Source organism: Paralichthys olivaceus, chromosome 6 (genome assembly GCF_024713975.1).
Source record: "Paralichthys olivaceus isolate ysfri-2021 chromosome 6, ASM2471397v2, whole genome shotgun sequence".
NCBI classification, from domain to species: Eukaryota; Metazoa; Chordata; class Actinopteri; order Pleuronectiformes; family Paralichthyidae; genus Paralichthys; species Paralichthys olivaceus.
The window spans coordinates 21,362,596-21,383,262 of NC_091098.1; the positions used below are offsets into that span (position 1 = coordinate 21,362,596).

Genomic DNA, 20,667 nt, shown 5'->3' on the forward strand with positions numbered 1-20,667 from the left:
CAAATGATAAATTACAGCAGGAGACAAAAATAAAAAGGGGAGACCTAATTAAAATATTAGTATATACAAGACTTTAAAATATATGCTGATCCTCAATATGCATGTAGGTCGACCCACCTTTAACCTGAGCAGGGTCTCTGAATTTCTTTTTATACTGATTATACTTTTCCGCAGCAGTCTTGACTTGTCATAGTAGGAAAAGCAAACTGATCTCCCTGTCATGGCGGTCATCTTTCTTATTATTCTTTACACCTGTGCTTGTACTGAGGTGACGTATCAAATTTCCTGCGGCAGAGTGACCTTCAATTTCACCAATGTCCTTGTTTAAATTGATAAATCTGGGAATTTTAATTACACATCTATTATCTGAAGATTTTCCAGGAACCATTTGACTTCCTCATCGCCTCTCACCTCTCTCTTTTTTTAATCCTCTGCTATTTATTATGCAGCCGTCCTCCTCCACACCTCTGTTTATGAACCTGTGCAGCCCACTTTCACAAAGCGGAACTCATTTGTCTGTCTTCACATGCAAATAGAACACAGACCCTAATGAATGCCACTCAAAATGATCTCAGCAGGCTGATATCAGAGTATAATTAAAACAACACTGTCCTTAATAATGTGTCAGAGGTGATAACGTGCACTGATAACTCTTCAAAGACACACGCACACGCACACACACACACACACACACACACACACACACACACACACACCCTTGTTACCAAGCAACAATAGAGTAATGAGTGGCTCCATCAGGGCAAAACTAATTTCCGAGTATAAGGCCTTATGCTCTGATTGCTCGGTGGCCTTCCATAAGTAGGTTATTGTCTTTAGTTATTTACTATTTTAATTAACTACCCCTTTGCACATAATTCATCTTTAGTATACGTAGCATTACTCATTAGCTTGAGTTTTCAAACTATAATCATTTTGAGTGAACATGATGTTTTTCAGCTATTTGAAAGCTTCTATAATAAACTTTGTAATAACAACAAAGGATCTTTAAATAAAATGTTCACTCATTGTCACAAAGAAACAAAAATCACCAAACTCTGCACCTCCCTTCACTTCTAGGAGGCTTTTTTGGGGTCTTTAAGCTAATTTTGGGGGTTTTAGCTCATGGTCCAATTGTTTATTTCACTGCTCTTATTGAGCTGCACAAACAGCAAGAAGCTGTTTTCAGCAAAGACATTTAACAGACTTAACCTTTCATATATGAAGAACATGGCAAGATATGTATCTTCCATTGCAGATATCAGGTGTTTGTATTAAGCACATCGACACAGCCATTGGAACTCATCACTAAAAGCTTTCAAATCATGTTGCCTTTCCAAGTTAACATCTTAACTGTTTTCATTTTTTGTGTCCGAGGCATTTTATAAACGTCATCAACTCGTCCACTCTCTTGCTGTGAATTCCCCAAACATTTTCCTGCAGCATGCTCACATGGCCTCTCTCTGACATTTTACCAGGGGGCTGACAGGAGAAGGTGCTGAGAATGTCCGCAGCAACCTCCAGCTGGTCCTTCCTCTTTAGGTTGGTGCTCTTTAGGTTAACTATTAAAGCTGTTTGGACAAATGCAGTAAAATCAATAATGTTTCACCTTCTCCTGTAATGGATGTCGATCTGTCTTCGAATTAAAAAAGAAAGAACTCCAGAAAAACACCCATGCTAAATAAGTGATAAATCTGAGTCACCGAACGTAGCGGAACCAGGTCAGAATGGGAAGTGTGCGAAATATCCTGCATCATTTTTACAAACTCTTACTCTGCTGTGAAGTGAAAGGCTGCTCACACGCACCTCTGACTCATATGAGGGGGTTAGAGCCGAAATTACTAGGACAGGCTTTCCAAGATATGTGACGCACTGTTCCATCAAACTCGATTTCGGATCCAGTGACTGAAAACATATTGGTTGTCACTTTAACTAAGGACAATAGTGCAACTGAGGTGTAGAGGAGTAGCTGGACTGGCGGGGTCCTGCAGGGCAGACTGCAGCGTCTGCAGGCAGCTCAGACCGACAACACGAGGAGCATAATAAGTTGCTGCTGCTACTTTTAACAGGTGCGTCCCTGTCACCTGGAGGACATGGTGTATGTGTGTGTATGTATGTGTGTTCGCGAGACAGCACGTCTGACAACTCAGCCATGGCTTCAACTTCAGCTGTGCTCCACTTATCAGAGCAGCAGAGAAACAATGACCAACAGGGAGTAAACAAAGAACGCAGAACCAATTTACTTCTTCAGATATACCTGTCATTCTCTGCTGCCCCCCCCCAACACACACACACACACACACACACACACACACACACACACACACACACACACACACACACACACACACACACACACACACACAGTGACTGATGTCCTCTGTTCCTGGAGGTTGTGTGAACATCACTCACTATGCTGTGATGCCTGCTTCACTAGTCGCACTTTATTTTAATCATAAGATATAACAAACCTTACTCTGAATCATATTAGACAAAAACTAGAAATCCAATGTGACACACACACAGTCCTGCACGAATTACACACTATACATCTGAATTACACAGATAGAAACCATAAAGCACATATTAAATCCATTTATAGTAGATATTAAAACTAGGAACATAATCTGACAGCATTTTTGACATTTCGGGTCCAGCTTCAAGTTGGTAAGATATAAATAATGCAAAAATCTTAAAGTGCTTGGCTAAATATTTATCTACTGTCTATGATGTTTAAAGGGTTAGGTAAATCGTGTATGCAGAAATATGTGTTACTTATTTCGTCAATCATGGCTGAATGAGAAATTAGAGTTGTTATTTTCACAGTGTTTTTTATTTTAGCTTCTGCAGCTGCAGTGCAGTGAGAAGCAAACATCATTTTCCCTCACATGAGAAATGAGTCAGGACAGGACACAGCAGTGAGGAAATACTGTATGTGGTAAAAGTATCACAATGACATAGAGCGAAATAAAAAACGGTGGATACTTCATTTCCACCACACTACCAAAAAACTCAATTTAGAAATGGATTTAAAAGAGGTTTTTGAGGATAAAATACCAAAACATGATCTGAACCAAAGTTAATATATTTGTTACGTTGTTTTCATTTGATCTGGTTAGTTTTGGTTTCACATTGTAATTTAGGGAGTGAACTAAAGACTTCTGTATGACATACGTACATCCTGTCATCTACACCAGATGCGTCTGTTGAATTCCCCAACTTTTTGTGCATAGAATTGAAATGGTCTTTACATTTGAATTGAGAAATTGAATGAGGTGGTTCACTTCATTGATTTCGTGATCACAACCAGAAAGATAAATGCCCTCGTCCTTCAAACATGATATTTTTGGAGGTGAAGATTACAAGCCAACAACTTCCACTTCTTCTTCTTCTATTGTTCTTATATCCTGTAATTGGTCCTAAGGTCCAAACAATCCCCTAAAATGTTCACACAATGGAAACAAACGGTTTGATCCGGACTGAGACCACATCTTCTGGTAGATTTTGGTCCGTTGCTTGGGGACCATGTTTCTGAGGCACCTTTCCTGCTTTTTTGGTTTGGACTAAACTGGAATTCAACAAAAAAACAGGGGGAAATTAGGGGTGAGATAAATGATGACAGGTAGCAAAGGGCCTGGGCTGGATTTAAGCCTGTGGTGCTGCAGCAAAGACCTGACTTTGACATTGTACTGGATGGACCCCCGAGCCATTTTTCCCCTTCTTCTATCTTCTCCCAACCCTCCCGTCAGTTTACATTGTACTCTGTGGGTAAACACAAAATGTCATAATGATAATCTGTCAAAAGAGAGCAGCATCCGGAGGAGCCAAGGTCTGAACAAATCAACAATACACATACACACAACCACATACACAACAACCACAAACACAAAAACACATCGCCAGTGAACCTGCTTCTGATTTCTGCCAGCGTGTCGATATTTCTCACAGACACATAAAAAAGGGAGAAACAACAGAGAGATATGTTTGAACTGAGGCTGCGGACTGAGCCGGAACCATCACTGGTCAACTGATTAGCTAAGTAATTGTGGTGGAAATGCCAGACTGGGGTTGATATAAAAGTGCAAAGGCACATCAGGAAAATACTAATCAGTCTCCCGGCTGTTCTCCCTGGAGGCTGCTGTTGTTGCCGCGAATGTCACTATAGCTCCTGCAACAGCACTTAATCTGTGCAGGCGTTTGTGTTTCTGTGTGTACCTCTGTCTGATCAAACTACCGAGAAATTAATATCGCCTCCTTTCCCAATAGCTTTCCCTCAGACATTTTTATAAAACTTTTTTAATATGAGAATAATTGAGCAGGATCCTTCTGCATATTAAAGTAAATGACTCATTAAAGCTCTGTCAGAGAGAGACACGACACTGAGTCTTTCTTGTTCCCATCCCGCTGCTTTCTCCCTCCATTCCTCATTAAAACCCTCATTCTTGCTCCGGATAACACGCCTCCAGCTCCCTTTCTGTTCCCCTCTCTTTGTCCTTGCCTTGTTCCGAGCGGGTCTCACACCTACAGTCGACTTCAGCCTGCATCCTCACCTGTCACTACAACTGCTCCCATCTGCCTCTTCTCACTACGTCCTGCCCTGCGTCCATTTCTCCGACCTCCTCACACACGGAGCCTCCGTCTGTCTGCACACAGTTTTGTGCAGTTTACACAAAAAGCTGTGAGAAAACCTGGCAGCTTCTTCTCCGTCACTGCTGTTTGTATTGCGGCAGGATTATTTGATTGTTTACTTCCATCACTCAGCTGTGTTTACGATGCATGTTCCCTCACACTGCAGGATTACAGAGAACTGCTGTCTGTTTATTTCTGTAAATCTGACTGGATAATCAATTTTAACCACATTTAACCGACATCTTATATATTCTGCATCTGCCCGTCATGACAGCAACATCACATTCATACCGAGTGAAATATTCAAATCCAGTATGTCATGTTTTCATGGCCGCAGCATGACATCAAGTGAAAACGTCTTGTGACGGTGATTCACTCTGACACGAAAACCTCGGAAACATTTGGCTTTTGACTTAAATCCGACCTGAGTGCGTTTAAGCAATAACTGCCTGTACGTCATGTATAGATCTGTCAAAGATTTCAACCAGATGTAAACACACATTGGTGGAAGAAACAGAAATCCATCCACCCATCCATTATCTATACCGCTGCTTATTCTTGGAGGGTTGCACAGGAGCTGGAGACAAACCCAGCTGACAGTGGGTGAGAGGAGGGGTTAAGCCTGGACAGGTCACTATTCTATCGCAGGCTCCAAATACAGAGACAAAACACCAATACAAAACCCCTAAACATACTAGGTTACATTGCGTAGCTTGCTCACAAACAAATGAACCAACAAACCACAAGATAAATGTGTGAACATGAGATTGATTGATGATTGCGAGTAAAAACAACTTATTTGCTGTTTATGCGTTTTGTGAAATATTAGACAGTTTAACCCATTTGAGGCAAAAACTGTCATTTCACATAAAAAACGATTTTGAAAACATCTCTATGATCAAACATCTGAAAAATGACCAGGGACCTCAACCAGACACTGTTTTCTACTAGAAGGATTAAGGAGCAGTGAAGGTTGGGATTCAGCGGCTGAATCTTTAACTGTGCATCATATTTTGTCAGAAGGACTCACATCAGGCTGGGCATGCACAGGCACGTAGGCCAACAATCAGCACAGCGCTCCTGGCAAATTAATGACCTAGTGGCTCTAAAGAGGGGAGGGAAGTTTCTGCTTCATCCTCCCCATACTTGGCATGTGATACTCTGCTGTAAGTGTTCTGACCACACAGTAAATTGAACACATCTATACGGACTATTAACATGGTTTATTGTGTAAAAGTAATGCTGACCAATTGGACCCAGACAGTTAATAAGCTTATTTAAGAGCTTTCCTTATTCCTCAGTTATATTACACGTCCTGGTGCTTTAACATGATTCCAGTACATGTTCAGTCCTGTTGATATTATCGTTAAGCTGATATCTCTCCCTTATTAGCTCACCTGGATGTATCTAAGGGCGTTTTCACACAGACAGTCCAAACCAATGTTTGTGTTTTCAAATTTGAATTTATAGCTGGATTAAAGGCTTTTGTATGACATACGTCCCGTCGTCATCACCATGTGGGTTGCTTCTACCTGGCAGTGATCGGAGACAGGCATGTGTCAGCCATCAGTGTGTTGTCAGTTTGGTGGAAAGCAGTCTTTCCGTTTGTCCGTTTGTTGTCACAGTAAATATAGGATTACTACCAGCAGTCTTTGAAATGAATCAAATGCATGTTTATTGTTAAAGGACCGAGGAAGTGCAGTGTTGAGTTTGGTGGGTAATTGAGTTAATAAACTTTGAATAAAAAGACAACAAATGCTCTGAAGAAGCTGAAGTTGAGACTCAACAACAAATCATTTTCCAGTCGAGCTTTAAACTTTGAAAATACGCTGAAGAATATTAAAAAAAAAACCACACAAGCAAAAGTAAATAAATAAAAAATATATAAATCATAAACTAAAATAAAATATATTATTGAGAATGACGTAGAATGAAGAGGTTTAGAACTCTACACTATTTTATTCATGTTAATGTTGTGATCTGAAACTGAACTTGCAAATAAAGCTGTCAAAATAATGCATTTGATCAATATATGCTGCAGAGATGAGGAGAAATTTAAGATAGCATAAAATGGAAGTACGTGAGAAAAATGCGAGTACAGCACATGAGTAAATGTATTTCCTTTACACCACTGACTACCCAGTTTTACATCTGAGGCCTTTGTGTCTCCTCCACCTCTGGAAACACACAGTTCGCCTGCTTTGGGGTCAGGCGAGTACAGAGGAGCTCGACAGCTTGAACTGCGGCATCTCTCCTGCTCAGTCTCCTCCTCCTAAACTCCATCCAGCAGTCTGAGTCACAACTAGCCTTTGCCAGCCTGCCTCCAACCCACACACAGCCCAGCCCCCGAGTCACCTGCACTATTCCTCAGGATAAATAAACCATGTGCAGAGCAGTGCAGCCAACCCGGGCTATTTTCAGCCCTGCTGTGCTTCTTCTCCCCCTCTCCCTCCTCCTTCCCCCGAGTCCGAAATGTCTTCATAAAAAGCGTTTCCCCCTCTCAGGCCTGGGCAAATAGAGCGTGTGCGAGCAGCATTACTGATCCGTCTAGAGTCTAGAAACCCGCTGGAGTCATGGAGATGCTGTGTGGCTGTCCAACTGTTGAAATGTGGCTTTAAGATGAGTTTGGTGGTATTGAAATGGATCTTACAATTAAGTGGAAATAAAGTTTATTCACTTAGTAAAAACAAATGAAGATGTTTTGACTCTGTGATCACAGATGATCAATCTGGCCATCGCTTTCATGTCAAAAATTTATATCGTTTTGAAACTGAACCCTTTTTTTTACCTGCACTTACTAACTCTCTAAACCTCCCCCATCCTCTTCCTGAACACTCTCCGTGGGTCTGTTTCTCTGGTCTCAAGAGGTTGTCGCCTCTAATGGCCTGAAGCAAACTTGTTATTCTTTTATATCCACAGGAAACCTGAGAGTAGAGAAGTGGGAAGTTGTGTTTGATCAATATAGGAAAGTTGGTGTGTAAATGAAAACAAAATGCAACAAAGTGCGAATGGAAAAGTTTGGTGAAAACCTCAAGATGTTTTTCAACACGGTTTCGACTGGCGCTCTTTAATAAGGTCATCTCATTGGACTCTGCAGAGGAGGTTATGTTTTCACTCCTGTCCGTGTGCTTGTTTGTTTGTTTGCCATCAAGAGAAAATAGAAAGCTTCAATCTCATTGTCAGGATACAATGAGATGAACAGTGCTCCTCGAGTGGAGTGCATTTAAAATTTTCAAAACAACATCAACCACCAAACACATTCATTCATCAGCAGCCACAAAAATGCAAAATTGATAAGTTCCAAATAAAATGATTATGTGCTTATTGCATTTGAATAAATAATACATTCATTTTAATGATGTTGCACTGGTTTGAAAGAAAGAGCATCATATGAGGTAGAGAGCAGAGTTAAGGCTTATTATTGTTTGTTGTTAAGTGTTCTTATGGCCCAGGGAATGAAACCGTTTTTTGATATTTTCACAAAACTTGGTGGAAGGAAAGGAGGAGACATGGGCCAAGAAAAAAACCATTAAATTTTGGCATGGATTTGAAAAAAGGGAGCCAGAATTTAACATCTTTCTTTAACATTGTATTACACAGATTTCCTATACGAGATCATTCATCTTGATGCAACATAGATTTCTCCATCAAATTGCACAACTCATAAATAAATTTACTGTCCCCTAAACATGCCAGATTTGTTTTGACAAGATCCATGAACTATATATGAAATCATTGAAAATGTGTTTCAAGACAGAATTTTCTACTTGATCCAGATCTGCAACGAAATTCAATGTTTTTTTTCTTGACCCCTGATTTAAGCGGACTATTGGGCTGTTGTTGTCATTCTGGTTAATTATTATTTTATCTTGCTACAAACCACAGATGAATTTTTTGCTGCATTTAGACTGAACCTTGACTACTGAGCTCTCCTGAGTTCGAGGTAATGTCTGCAATGACAAGCGAGCGACTGATGATTTAACATGTCTTTAAAGCTCCATGCATGATGATATGAGGGTTTAACCTGCACGGATGGAGGCGAATGTTTATTAAAGTCCCTGTTTTAAAATACGCTCGATAAATTTGCACCAGAGCTGGAGCTCTTGCTGTGTTTGGCAGTCTCGCTGCTGACATGTGACTTTCATGCACAGGATTACTTCCCATTATGAGCTCAGAGTATTCACCTGCTGATCTAGGTAATGCATTTACTCAGCCACTCAATCAGTGTTTGATGGTGGTCAGCACTAAATACCCCTCGTTCAGCACGGTGGGGCAAATATTAATTTAATCCTCTCCGAGTGAGTTCATGTGTTTATCACAGTGGTGTTGTGGGAAACATTTAAGAGGCTGTATAAGTAGTTTTCTGTGCCCTTAATTTCACCACATGCTCTCTTCATCATGTTTCTTTTCTCCTCTTATTGTTTTTTAAAGTCCGGGGCTCCTGAACCAGGGAGTGAAAAGGGGATTTCATGGGAGCAAGGAGAACAAAGGGCATGAGGACAAGCGAGGGAAAGATAGAAAGAGGAGGAGAGAGCACAACATGAAAACATAATGAAGATTGTCATGCCCATGGGGATTCATGTGAAGGATGCACTACGCAGGGTGGAGACGAAGGAGGAATGCAGAAAATTGCCTGAGAAGGGAGCGAGAGAGGAGCAAACAAACGAGGATAAACAATGTGACCCGGAGGTGACATAACTTTGGGAAAAGTCAGCACGGGAGAATGTGACGGGTTCAGGAGCCGGGATGTGAAGAGCAGTTGTGCTGACCCACGAGCCGCCTGGCAGTGTTGGCTGTGGCCGTGCTTCACATCTGTCGCTTCAGGCTTTAAAACCCAGAAGAAATGCAGGCCTAAGTATAATCTTTCCAAGATGGTCGGTTATATCAACGCCCCAAGAGCCAGGTTCTTTTCCAGGTCCAGGCACGGCTGGAGTTGTCAGAGTGGAGGGTGGAGCTAAGTGGAGCTCGTTGTCACCCTCTGGGTTGCTTTTAGAGAGTTCAGGTTGAGGCTAAAGACCACTACTACATCAGCTTTAAGGGATAGTTCACCCAAAAATTCCAGGGGTAAACAGTGTTGCAGGCAAATCCAATAAAAGTAACTGGTGACCACTTCTTCAAACATAAAAGAACAACAGAAAGAAAACATAAAATGCCTCCATACTGCTCCTCTGGTTTCATCTAAGTGTCCATAAGTCCCGACATTAAAATTCAACTCAAAACGACGACTTTTTCACCAAGTTTTACACCAAATCAGACCCAGAAGTGCACTAGATGTGTTGGCAGTTACAATCCTGCTCTCCAATGAAAACACATCATTTCACATTTCCCTCCTTTCAGACTTCAGATCATGCCAGAACAGTTTGAAAATGGACTTGCTTAAACCTGCTTTGGAAAAGTAAGATCCATCACTGCAAACATTCGGTCAACTTTACGTATTTGTTTCTTGTCAAAGCTACTTTATCTCTGCTGCTACAGCCACAGCTTTAAAACAAAAACTGCAACGCTTTGGGAAATGGGTGCAAGTAACATAATAAAAGATAGATTTTATAGGGACCAGTTTACAACATGGAGGAATGAGCCTTGGAGGTTACATAACCATCTTCTTTCTACGTCAAAGCCGCACAGCTTGCAAATGATACAATGGTATAAAATGCAGATTCTCATGCCGCTTCTCTTCTTCAGCGCAAAGCAGGTCTTTCATTTTGTCGACTAAATCTACAAATGCATGTCACCTTCTTGACACATGACAGAAGCGATCAGAGAACAGAGATTATAACACGACCATCGTGACGACAGTGCGCTGGGAGCTTTGTGAGCGCATCTATTCCCCAGGTGAAACTGTCAAAGCCTGATTTTGACAGCGAAAACAGGGCCAAGCATCAGACAGAGTGGAAGGGGCTCGTCAGAGTGGGAATCTCACTGCGTTCTCCTCTGCTGGAGTTCAGTGGTGGTGAACTGTGCTTTTTCAATCAGCACGGTTTGCCGTCTACTACAGAAATACCTCAGAGCCCAATTAGCACTGATGATTCTCCTCAACTGTTGAGGAGCAGAGGGGAAGCACTGGGTGCTTTCAGTAACTCAGTAATAACTGCCACAGCCATGTACACGTTTCTAAAAGTGTTTCTCTGTGAGAAGGAACAGAGCAGCTTTCCTTTCAGACATGAACTTCAGTAAATGTCCACACAATCGGGTCTGGACTTTCTCAGGAGAATCTCCTGCCTGGGTGAAGCATGCAGGAGGATATGATGTAGAATATTTCTTTCAATGTTACGCCTGTTGTGTGTTAATCAACACCCCTGCTCTCATGCGGTGAATTCTCTGGAAAGATTAGTTAAATATTTGTGTAGATTCTGTATGATTTTTTTGGATTTGTGACAAAGAAAATGTTGATTTTTAGATCTCTTAGGAATCTAGGGGACTAAAATTCAATGTTGACCTCTGATCGAGTCAACAATGTTGTTCAGTGTTGTTTTTCCAGCTATAGATAATCTCTTATCAATAAAAGGTCCCTAAAATGGATTTTACAATTGTATGGCTGAATGTTAAGGTCTTAAACAGGCTCATTCATGAACACCTCTCTGATTTATTGACCTGGTATATGTGCCAACTAGAAGATTGAAAAGTGCAGACAGAGCCCTGCTCTTTACTTCCAAGGTTTCTGTTTGTGATGAAATGGTGGCCGGGCTTTTTTCGATTAGAGTCCTCACTGTCTGGAAATCTATCAAACTCAGACACAACAACTCTTTAGCTTCTTTTAAATCTCTTCTTTAAAACTCTCACTCGCTGCAAAAGCTATGGGAAATGTTTAATATATTTATACTGCAGCTTTACTTTTTCTTTAAGTTGTTTTTGTTTCGAAAAGTTCTAAATAATTGTTAGTTTAGTTATTGATTTCAAGTGAATACAATTTTAAAACTTTTTTTATGAACAAGTCAAACAATCATACAACATATGAAATATATACAGTAATACTTTATCTGTTACTTCAAACTTTAATTCAGTTTCTGGGGAAGCGTGCATCACACTGACAGATCACTGAAAACTACTTTAGCTGAGGAGGAAATATAAGCAGATACGATGCAGAAAACTACCTGGTACATTTATTATCCCGTGTCAGGAGATGAAAATGTGTTGTCAACTTCCTGTGCGCACCGTCAGTTGAAAGAATCCACCCTGGACCTTCAAATTCTTTCTCGAAAAACAGAAGTGATCCTGTCAGTTCAGTGGAGTGAACTAAATCTGTATTCTCATCGAAAGCGGCCTTGAAATAATTCCTCATCAGCCTGGGTTTTTTTTTACTTCTCCTTTTGATCTTTTCACAAAGAAAAGTCAGTTGGGATATACCTCTTTCCTTATTCATCAAGCACTTTGCAATGAAACAATGAAAAGATTAACAATGCAATGCATCAAAGACGGTCTTCAAAGGGAGTGCATTTTCCAGTTTTCTGGAGCTGTGCGCTAATGTAGATAACAAAGGGAAGTTGAGAGGGGAGAAATAAAGGCCTTAAACCTCTCCGGGGGAAACACCTCTCTGTTGCCACTATATTTTGGCCAAATGAAATTTCCTCAGCACCACACGGCTCTTCAAAGAGAAGAGAAACTGCTCGATCACAGTCGACACTGTTGGAGAGCTGTGAGGAGGTGGGAGTGGGTTGAGGGGGGAGTTGGAGTCTTGGACTTGTGCGCTACATAAATTAACTACTGCACAAATTATCCATGCCCCTCAAATGAGAAGAAAACAAGGCAAGGTCAATAAGATGCTTGAGTGTATTAGGACCACACACACACAAACACACACTCACACACAGACACACAAACCACACAACTATTTACAAGCTTAATATGTGTGCATTTTATATCCCAGCTCCGAGATGAATTATTGAGGCAGCAATAGCCAAATGTTTGGGAGCACAACCAGAAGGCTGTCTCTAATCCTATCAGGGATGAGTCGTGATGCAATGTTTGGGTTTAGGAGAAGGGCACGCTGCTCGGCCAGAAACTACTGCATCATTTAAGTGCCACAGAACCACAATCTTAACCTCTCGGTGTGTTTTGGTGGAATTTAATATTTTCTCTTTTTACTCTGAGGGGAACGAACCAATTCAAAGTCCTCTTATGTTTCAGTGTCAAGCTGGAAGGCTAGTAACTGTGGAATCTTAATGTCTTTTTCACAGCAAATGTTTTGTCACTGCAGGAAAAGCACCGATGTTAATAAAATGTATGCGTCTCACAGGGTCACAGCAGGTGAGGACAGTAGACACGTTTACACAGGCATAAATATTCTCAGGGTAAACATGTGACCAAATTGTACCAAATTCGACACTGTGCTTCCTTGGGCCATTAACAACACACATGCCAGGTGTGAAGCTGATAAGAGGAACAGTTCTTTAGATATGCAAGCCACATTCTTAAAGATTTCTGGTTCCAGATAAGAGTCGACAAAGTCTGAGTTCTTGAACCAGACGAGTACCAACGAGCTCTAAGACTCCTGCTATGGCTAACACCAGATCTCTACTCCTTCATGATTGCTCCTCAGATGGCATCAGAAACCATCTCCTCTGACACTTAGTTGACAGGTTGAATCTGTGTGCAAACCTTTGTGTAACTTGCCAAAACAAGAGAAGAGCAAAGATCCCTCGTACTTCTCTTATCCAGCTCTTTTTTTATTTGTGGCATTTTCATTTGAACAACCGAGAGCGAGATCGTCTGAGAGTGTGAGCCATTATCCCAATTTTTCAGTCAGCACATTAACAATGACTACAAACACTTTATTTCTGTGGACAGCTTGTCGTACTGAGGGACCATACACCAGCTCTTAGATCAACAGTCAGATTTCAAACACACGTCTAAAACCATACATAAAGCCATTTTGTTGGATTTCTGTCTCAATGTATGGCCTCATTTACAATGATTTCTGGGTAAGTTGAGACTGGCAGCGTCTCTTTTTACTCCTGTCTGAATTCAGAGGGTGTAAATCTGTTCACTTTATATATTGCCTTCAAAAATTCCTCAGTGCGACACAAAAATATTTCCTGCAAACAATCCACCAATGCAATCAGTTCCATTTTATCGATGTGTCACAAGGACGCCCCAGTCCTGTTTATTTTCTCCCCTCTGCATCTGTCCCTCCCTTCAGCCATTTTCTCCTATAGGCCCTTTCTTTTTTATGGGTATTTTTAGTGTCTTTCATTCACTTCCTGACCACCACACGTTCACAGACTTTTCTACCAGACCCCATCTCCTAACCCCCTGCAGGCTCATGTGTTCCTCATTCTCCAATCACCGCCCTCAGGATTTATACCAGTAATTTCCCCTTGTTTCCTGCCAGACTGTCAATCTTCCACATCCCTGAACCAGGATCTGAAATCTGCCTGCTTTCCGACATGCACTGAGGTTTGGCTATTCGGCTAAGTATGTGAGAATGTAAAAAAAATATCAGAGTTTTTCCAGACCCCCTATTACAATGTCTGGATTGAGGCCATACTGCCTCCTGCATGTTGCAACATCTCACCTAAATGTTTTAAAAGTGTTCCTGTTGTGTCCTAATATGGCAGGACTGACTAGGCCTGAAGATGTTCATGAATTTCCATGGGGTCTCAAAATACTGTTCTTTTCTCTCCTAACTCGCTCCAACACAAACACATGTTAACATGAGTTCTGAGTCAGCCTGGGGGTGGGATGGATAACTGGGCTTAAAATATGTTAGACAATTACAATTTATTGTCAAGAAGCATCTGCTACCATGGAGGATCAGGGGTTTACGACCTATACTACAGCCAGCCACTAGGGGTTGATCAAGATTGTTTGGCTTCACTTTTGGGAGTTGGCGTAAATCTTTAAAGAATCAGAGTTTCAACTTGCTGCCAGACGCCTCTGATGAAGGAGGTACTCCACACTTTGTGCTTCACACAACATGTGGAGACGTATACAAAAGCATCCAGTAGTTTTACTTTTCACTGGGTTCAGAGAAAAATAATGAAATCCCTCATAAACATAAATATCATCTCAAAGCTGCCTCAAGGCAGCTGCTACATCAAGTAGTCGTGTGATGAGCTCATCTCTGTTTTCACTGTGTAAGGATGTGTTTTAATGTTGCCCGCCAAAAAAAAAACCCTTAGTCCAAAACTTGCAGGCTTATTTTAACTTAACTCTTCTGATTAAAAGGGAGAAAAAAAACAATGTGAGACATACCGCCATTCACTTTATGGACAACTTGTTCCACACCAGCACAGATGTGCACTGGAGAGAAACGTGAATCTTCTCACTACCGTAAAACTTAATCCAATCTATTCAGTGAAGCTGCTGCGTGAAGTGATCAATGTTCAGCTCCAAATTAAAAACCACATCAGTTGCCAGTGACTATTGGCGACTGTGTCTGGGTGTGCCAGCAGCAACAGCAGGGTTTTATGGCACAGACACTGCAGCCAGGGAGCTCTACTTTTTGCTGCAGGGAAAACTTCCTCAGTCCGTCACGCTCATGTATCAGTGGAGGGTTTAAACACACTTTGACCAGCACTGCTGCATTGCTCCACACATCTCTCCTCCACAAGGTTTTCATTTTAAAAAGGACATTGCTGCACAACGCCCCCCCCCCGTTTTGAAGTGGAAACACTAACAAAGAAAGAAAAGATGAAAAGGTAGATGTAAACATTTACACAGAACCGCAGGGATTCAACTAAATAAATAAAAAGCTCCAAACAGTGTTTGATGATTTTAACAAGGACTGTTCGGCACAGATTCAAAACATTTTATACACAGGCCGATGAACACACCTTGACATGATCCTCACTACACAAGAGAAAGAAGAAATTAAAGATAGACGTGCGTCTGTGCTTTACAACGGGGAATGTTTGGATTCAAACCAGCAGCCTCCGCAGGGAAAGCACAGCAGGGATCCTCAGGTCAGGAAACTACACAGTTTTCCTTCGGTTCACTCAGAGGTTTGTTCTTTGTTCTCTGGGTTCATTGCTCTTTCACCCGCTATAAATAGATAATGCTTTGATTTTACAGTGTGTGCTGGCTGCACTCTTCTATTCAAACATCAAATCAAGCACTGGCTTATTAATGACCTTAATCTTAAAGGATATGTGTGTTGATATTCTGTCATTTTTCTGATTGAAAAAGAAAATCTGATTGAATAATGTTTTCTAAAACTGACACTGTCCTGCTGTTCTTCACATCGAATCCACAGTGTTAGTTTTGGTATTTTCAAACAGGAGTAAATAACATTTAACATGATTGTGATAGATTATACAGCTCACCCATGCTTGATTTTAACACTTGCTAATGAATGACAGCGGGATGTTGCTCTGCATCTGATTTTTAACTGTTCAGTAGAAATGATGATCATGATACAGTGATCAGTTCTTTATATGAATCAAAAAGCTTGGGACAGAATCATTCCTCTATACAAATGCTGTTTAAATAATTTGGTTGTTAGAGCGGGACAGGCAGAGGCATGCGTGTGCAGCTCTGAAGAAAGTTTTGAGTCATTTATGAAAAGTATTGATCGTTACGCAGTGATCAGTGTTGATATTGTGGCGTCATTTCAAACAAATCTACGTTTAAACTGTAGCAGGTTCTTCATTACATCCTCATCAATATGTGGAAGATGATCAAACCCTCTCCAATTCTTCTTATGATCATTCTTTTCATTTGAATTGTTTTTATTGGTTTCTGACCAAAATCCTCGCGATGTTACCGTGGAGACGACTTACCACTTTGAAGTCCTCTGGTCTGCATTCAATGCCGTGGAAGTGGCAGGAGAGCAGCATGTCATTGATGTCGTGACCCGTCCGGTCGTAAAACTCCCGCATGTTGAAGGGTCGCGGCTTGAAATTGTGGAAGTCGGCTCTGACCTTCAGGCTCTCCAGGACGCTCTCCTCCACAAGGTGAATGTCCCGGATCTCATACCTGCACAGACAAACACAGAAAATAAAAAACAGATTTTACATTAATGAACACTGATTTTTATTTCTTATCCTTTTGAGTAGAATGATTAATTTCTTTGAACAGTGAATCTTCACAGTGAATAATCAGAGCATGATGAAAAAGCAGACTTTACAAAAAGGGAATATCATCCTTTGAAAATGTTTTCACACTTCATGTACGTCTTTATCAGAAAGCTTCTACTCTTTAAAAATGCAACTTAGAAAGACTCAACAGGGACAAGATCATTTTGGCCTTTTCTTCCTCTGAGGTGAAATCCCTCAGTAACACTTTACTGTACAGTTTATAATAAACTTCATACAAGAGCTGTACAGGCCCATAAACCCACTTGTCCATTTCGATGAAGAAGCTTCAGGCTCCGGAGTTCTTCAGCTCAAATCTCATTTATCTGGATTCAGACATAAACAGAAAAAGTCTTTATGATGATAGTTTTGGTCATGATGATTTTCTCAGATGTTGTATTTGTTGAAAGGTGTCCAGACATCTACTGGACATACTGGCACAGTATATATAGTATTCTATGTATTATACAGTACCTGAATGCCAGTTGCATTTTAATGACTTTGATGATGCTATGAAGCTTTTGGTTTTAAATGTCTGCACAATTACGACTATTACATTGTCAAGGAATAACTCTGGTGATCGCTTCATGTTTCATCTAGTACCATCATCAGATCATCATCTTGGTTATCTTGTACTTTAGCTGTTAAGTGTGTGGAGATATTCAACATCCTGTGTCGCATCAGTCTGTCGTCCACTTGACAGAATGTAGGTGAAGTGCACATTGGGATTTAATGGCTTTTCCACTGAAAACTGCTGCCCGAGGGTTAGCTCCTCCGTGGACTGCAAAGGCCTGATTGAAATGACACCGTCTCGCCTCCTATTTGTGTCACCAGCTTGTCCCGCTCTTGGCCATTGCAATGTCGGCTACTTTGCACCGCTATGCTTACTGTAGCTCAGCCACCCACATAGCAAGATCGTTTGCTTCATCACCAGTGTGCAATCTTTGTTGGCCACATTTGAAGGAGCCGTTGAAAAGAAGGACAGCGTATAGTCACACCACTGTGCAGCAATTGGTCCTCAAATACTGCTTACACAGAATGAAGTCCCTGAATTGAGATTCAGCTCAGTGTTTCAGACTATTACGTAATTCTTACATGCTGGCACTGCTAGTATAAAAAAATAGATCAGGCCTACAGCCACTTGAATCCTAACACAATAAACTAGTTAACATTATACCTGCTACAAATTAGCATGACTGTAGACTGCATCATCGCTGAATCATTACAGATTCTTTACAAGCAACTTCAAGCTTTGCATTTGATATTTGGCTTTGATTGCCGATAAACTGTGTATTGTGTCGGGTCCATATCTGTTTATATTGGGATACTGAGATGTTGACATCAGTAAATCCTGGATCCCAATGACATGAATCAATGTTCTGACCTTATTAATGTGTTAAATTAAATGAACAGTTCATTTCTCCTCATGTATCATCATTAGCGTCATCACTCATTATATAAACGATATTGGTACATTATTGATAGCTTGGCATTCAGTTGCATTTCGGTGATATTTAATTAGTTTTTCTGTTTCACCTAAAAAAATAATTTTTACATGGCACTGACAATAAAGGCATGTGAGTGAGTGGGTGGAGGACCAGCCAACCCAAATCACAAAGCAACATTACTGGTGGCAGTGGGAAATTTATTTTTATTTAATGGAGCTCACAAAACTCTGACCACGCTGCCTTGTATTAAAAGAGAGCAGAGTAGCTGTAAATGTCCCGGCTCTCTACCTCGCTGTGATGCCCCACCGTGCTATATTAAAAGTGTCACCATTTTAATGGACTCGCCAAAGATCAGATTGCTTGGACTTTTGTTTTCCTTACCACTGCCTCATATGAAGAACGTTTTGGACGCATGACGTGAGTAGAGAGGAGATTCGGCAGTTTACATTGTTCAAACAGCTGCGGGTGATGTACGACATGATTACAGCATCATACAGTGACACATTACACCATTTCATTTCTTATAAAACAAGGTGCAGTAATGGTTTTGGTTTTCATGCTCATGAGGGCACAGGGTCATTAAGGACTCCAGCTGAAATCCTCCACCCTAACCCTCAAAATTAGTTCATGGATTTTTTTGTGACATTGAGTTTAGGGTGAGCTCCGCTGTGGCAGAGGCTGAGAGGAGGTTTTTGTTGGACTGAAAAGGAACTTAATTGAGGAGGGGCATTTGCTCCCCACTGTTTGCAAAGTGAACAAACCCGCCAAGAAGGCACTTATGAGATAAAGTCCCAAATGCATGAGCTGACGGAATCAACGCTGACATTTCAGCATGTGCGAAGCTTAAATATCATGCCACAAGACATTTCCCAGACCAGTGACTCCAAACATTAGAAGTGGGCGGAGAATGGTCTTAAATGGATTTCATGCCACGAGCGCTTTCATTTCAGGCTGGGTCTATAACAGCCAAGAGTGCTGTTTCATCGCCTCTCTACCTAGCCGAGGGAGGCAGGATAATGAGCACCAGACCTACTTCAGAGTGTAAGAGTGGAGATGAGCACACGGAGAAGGAAACTTAGAAGGAAAAAATCAGTTTCCATTATGTTCCAGTCTCCAATTTTGAAAAATCACCCTCGTGAGTCTGGAAATATGAGAGTAGTAAATGTATTCATGAAAAAAATCCAGATGGCAAGTGTTGATTATCAGTCACAGAGAGAAAAATATCTAATTTTAGTGTAGAGTCTGGGATCTCCATTAAAGATTTAGGGACGAAGTTGGCTGTATAACCACATAAAGTAAAACCACCAGAGGCCTTTTAGCTCTGTGTGCCGAGTCCTGTCCTCAATTTACTCAACTGACAGCCTGTCAGAGGCTCCCATCATCTGAGCTTTTACTTTTTAATGTTTCTGATCACCCAGATCTCTCTCTCTCTCACACAGCGTTGACTGACACCAACTTGCTGATTATTTCATTATTGCAGCGCCTCTTGATATTTGCACAATGTTACACCGCAGGGAAAACAACATGTCTATTAAACAGCTTTCAAACCCAATGTCTTTTCTCTCTCTCCATCCGTTTCCTTTGACAGCAAATAGGACAACTAGAGAAGCACATTCTTTAACACGTTACAAACAAGTGGATTTAGTATGAATGATGGATTCGTTTCAGAGACGTCAGGGTTGAAAAATCTCAGACTCTCCATCTTTCCCTCCCTGCATGTGCATACAGTATATAGATTTACACAGTACATGCTTTACAATCTGCTCCAGGATCCAGAGCCTTCAGCTGCACGGGTAACGCAGCTGGATGTCTCTGATTATGATGCCTCAGTTGATTCAGGCCTGCTCTCCAATACTGGGAGTGACACACAATCACCAGATCCTTCTCTTATAAATAATACACTGTAAAAAGTTTCCCTGAAAAGTACTTAAATGTATGAAATGCAAGTTGTCACAATCCAGAAAATTGTCCCTTGAGAGTGTTTTAGTATTATTATTATTAATGATGCATTAATGTTTAAGCAGCATTTTACTGTGAGTTTTATTATACATATTGCAATCTATAATATAACCTATATTATTCACAAGATTGTAGGTTAATTATACATGTTTTAATCCATATTAATAAAACATGTTATGAGATCAGAGTAGGTTTTGTATTTCAAATCTTTATCAGTCAAATAAAGTCGATAGTGAAGTATTTCGCTCTGCAATGTTGTGTAGTGGCGTAACATTAAAAAAGTGTGGTACTTGAGGAAATGTAATTATTCATTCCACCACTAACAAGTGTAATATTTAACTTTCATGGGTTTACAATGAGTTTCAAGGTTGGTTTGGTTCGATATTAAAAGGTGGAGCCAATTTGATTTATTATTCATATTCCATTATCATAATTGAAGGTTTTGAATCTAAAATCTTTAATCGCCAAAGTTCCCAATAACTATAAATGTCAAATAAAGTGAAAAATATTTCCCTGTGTAATACAGTGGAGTTTTTAGTAACCTATAAACTGGCATCCAATCGAAATACTTAAGTGTGGTGTACTGTAATATTTAACTTTCATAGGTTTACAATGACAGCTTG

General features: G+C 40.7%; 1 protein-coding gene across 3 annotated transcripts in view; it reads right to left on the minus strand.

Moving 5' to 3' along the window:
- Positions 1 to 20,667, minus strand: part of LOC109635330 (acid-sensing ion channel 1-like) — a 44,943-nt gene that overhangs the window by 20,207 nt on the left and 4,069 nt on the right. For all 3 annotated transcript variants that reach the window (XM_069526789.1, XM_069526788.1, XM_069526787.1), the window contains one exon: positions 16,344 to 16,539. In XM_069526789.1, coding sequence (XP_069382890.1) covers positions 16,344 to 16,442 — 99 coding nt within the window. In that variant the 5' untranslated portion in view covers positions 16,443 to 16,539. The remainder of the gene's footprint in view (positions 1 to 16,343; positions 16,540 to 20,667) is intronic.